This window comes from Aotus nancymaae, unplaced genomic scaffold (assembly GCF_030222135.1).
Source record: "Aotus nancymaae isolate 86718 unplaced genomic scaffold, 86718_ANA_hifiasm-v0.15.2.pri h1tg000090l, whole genome shotgun sequence".
NCBI classification, from domain to species: domain Eukaryota; kingdom Metazoa; phylum Chordata; class Mammalia; order Primates; family Aotidae; genus Aotus; species Aotus nancymaae.
The window spans coordinates 159,009-162,212 of NW_026988505.1; the positions used below are offsets into that span (position 1 = coordinate 159,009).

Sequence of the window (3,204 nt, forward strand, 5' to 3'; positions counted from 1 at the left end):
GGGACCATCTTCAGAAAACAAGAGGCAATTAATCACCAAACTTATTGAATGAAAGCACTGTTGTTTTTCTTTTTTGAACATATAAATACTCAAGCAGATGGGAAACAGAACATGATGGCAGTGTCCTTATCATCATTAACAGCTTGGATCAAGAACAGGCACTAAGCACACAGACTCAAGCGGTGATGAAAGCTGGGATAAAGAAGGGCATCAAAGGGATCTCGAGGGCAAAGGTGGCCCTTCCTCTCCCAATCACATGCCCACCTCCTCTGACTGCAGCTTCTGTCTCAGCCCTTCTCCCAGCAGAGCTATAAATTCTGGCCAACTCCTCACTCCCTACACATCCACTCCTGCTCTCCCTCCTCCAGGTGACCCCAGCCATGAGGACCCTTGCCATCCTTGCTGCCATCCTCCTGGTGGTCCTGCAGGCCCAGGCTGAGTCACTCCAGACAACAGCTGATGAGGCTGTAACCCAGTACCAGCCTGAGGCAGACAACAAGGACGTTACAGTCTCCTTTGCAGGAAATGGACTCTCTGCTTTTGCGGCCTCGGGTAGGAGACATCAATCTCGCAGATTTGCAGAATCTAGGAAGAAAGGACTGGAGGAGACAGGTGCTGGGGTCAAGTATGGAAAGGTCTACCTCACTGGAGTGACTTTACTTAATCTTCCTGGACTTTGATTTTCTCATTTATAAATTAAATAGTGAGAACCAAATACATTTAAAAGATTTTCTTTCTTCAAAGACTTTTACTTCCAAGATATTTCTGTGACATGTGCTGCTTTAAGGATAGAAAGAGCTACACTGACTAGCTCTTTCTGGGTCTAAATGGGTAGACTTGGTTATAGAGAGAATATTTTACTTCGTCCATTGGAGAAGATTTTAGAACCTAGAGTGTGTTTTACAACCTATGGGTGTGTTTTGATGTAGGCTCATAAGCTTGATTAAATCTTTCTACAATACATACTTAGATCCAAACATTGTGTCTCATACATATAGACAATTATTATTTGTCAATTAAAATAAGTAAATAAGTAAAATGTTAATAAAAAAGAGAATGAGGAATTTGAATTTGGAAGGTCTTCAAAGACTCCTAGAGCACCAAAGCATTTGAGCCCATGACACGAGCATGCACAATACAGCATCTCAGAGACTGATCCAGTTGCATCAGGGCCTTGTTAGGACGTGGAGGTCACACATGGAGGTCAAGATGAGAGGTATGGCTGAGGCAGAAGGAAGAGTAGGTAAAGCCTGAGGTTGAGAGGTAGATTGTTGGATCAGAGAGCAGGTAATAAACATGTACTGGATAGACTCAGATGGGGAAAAACTATGATCTTGCATGACTAACACATAGCTAGTAAGATTTCTTGTCATTTACGTCAAAGACATGAATTTTCTCCATCCTCACATGACTGGTACTGTGTCTCTTATTTAGACTACTGCAGTTAGTCTGGCTCTGCCTGTCCTTTCTCCCCGCTCCCTCCCTGTGCCTGACCCTCTCTTCTTTCCATAGGTTCTCAGGCGAGGGCTGTCTGCTACTGCCGAACCGGCTGTTGCAACTACCCTGAGTCCCACACCGGGAGGTGCACCCAGGGTGGCCGCAGCTACAAGCTCTGCTGTCGCTGAGCTTCCTAGATAGAAACCAAAGCAGTGCAAGATTCCATCCAAGGTCCTGGAAAAAGAAAAACATTTTACTCTGTGCACCTTGTGTCTTTCTAAATTTCTCACCCCAAAATAAAGTTCAGGCATTAAACTTTGTGTTTGACCTTTTTAATTTTCTTTTCTTTTTTTCTTCTTGCTTTTTATATGGTGGTTTGTATGGTTTCTTTATATAGAGAATTCTGATCCACATCAAGTTAATTGGCCTTTGTACTCCAATGACGCACAATTTGAGCATCACAGAGCAGTAACAAAATAGCAGAAATGAATACAATTGGGTTTGTTGTTGTTGAGATGGTGTCTCATGTTGCCACGGAAGCTGGAATACAGTGGTGCAATCTTGGGTAACTGCAGCCTTGACCTCCTGTGTCAAGTTATCCTCCAACCTCAGCCTCTTGAGTAGCTGGGACTACAGGCATGTGCCACCACACCCTGCTAACGTTTTGTGTTTTTTGTAGAGTCAGGGTTACACCATGATGCCAGGTTGGTAGTGAACTCCTGAGCTTAAGGGATATGCCCTCCTCAAAGTGCTCGGATTACATGCTTGAGCCACTGTGCCTAGCAAGATATGTGTTAATTGGACTAGTTTGAACCTTAAAAATTCAGTGCATTCCTAATGATACCCCAAAAATAGAAGTTACTGTGATGAGAGGCAAAAAGTGGTTGTTGGCTCAACAGAAAGATAGATCTAATGGGCTATGTTTATTTGTCCTTTAATTTTAAAAAGTGGTCTAGATCTCCTGACCTCCTGATTCGCCCGCCTTGGCCTCTGAAAGTTCTGGGATTACGAGCATGAGCCACTGCGTCCGGCCATGTTTATCTATTCTTTAAGGTGTTAGATGTGTTTAGAAACAATCAGATATGATAAATGTATTGCATCAATGTAGATGAAGATAATTTAAATAACTACCTTTGTATCAACATTTAATACTCAAGAACTGGTTTAAACTTAGTGTAAATAGTGGTGATATTTTTCTCTGTGCACAGAAGTCCTTCCAGTATTAAAGAACCTACCAAGCTAGTGCAGGCTGCTGCTGCCTTTCCTTGCCTGATGGTCCTTGGTGAGAGCTCTCCTTGTCACTGGGAGATAGATGGTAGGGGCTAGTTCTTTGCCTCGGCACCCATTCTGAGCAGACTCTCGTCCACTCTTGCCGTCACACCTGGTCCTGGAACCGTAGGGCCAGCAAGAGAGCATGATAGAGGAGGGCAAGCATTCTCATGCACCACCCGAGAGGTGAGGCGTCCTGGCAGCAGGAGCCAGAATGGGGAGTGGAGAGACCACAGATGCTATATACAAGTCTGTCTTTTGGGAAGATAATGTCACTGTACAAAGTTTGTGAACTTAGGTCAGGTTGGCGTGTAGGGTGAAAGGGAAGGATTTTCCAAGTCTCACCTAGTTGCCTAAAAGTCATTGTGATGTTCCTCTATTTAAATGCTTTACGCACAGCCAAAATTGACTAATTGTTTGGTCTCTGTGCTTTCTTTTTGATGTGTTCTCTGTGTGTGTGTGTGTGTGTGTGTGTGCACGCACGTCTTCGACACGGAG

At 43.9% G+C, this 3,204-nt stretch overlaps 1 protein-coding gene across 1 annotated transcript; it reads left to right on the forward strand.

Annotated features, from left to right (window-relative positions):
* Positions 1–338: 338 nt before the first annotated feature.
* On the forward strand, positions 339–1,752 carry DEFA5 (defensin alpha 5). The gene is made up of 2 exons (XM_012457364.2): positions 339–552; positions 1,513–1,752. Exons 1-2 carry the CDS (start codon positions 381–383, stop codon positions 1,623–1,625), a joined length of 285 nt encoding a protein of 94 aa, XP_012312787.1. The 5' UTR covers positions 339–380; the 3' UTR covers positions 1,626–1,752.
* The last annotated feature ends 1,452 nt before the right edge of the window (positions 1,753–3,204 follow it).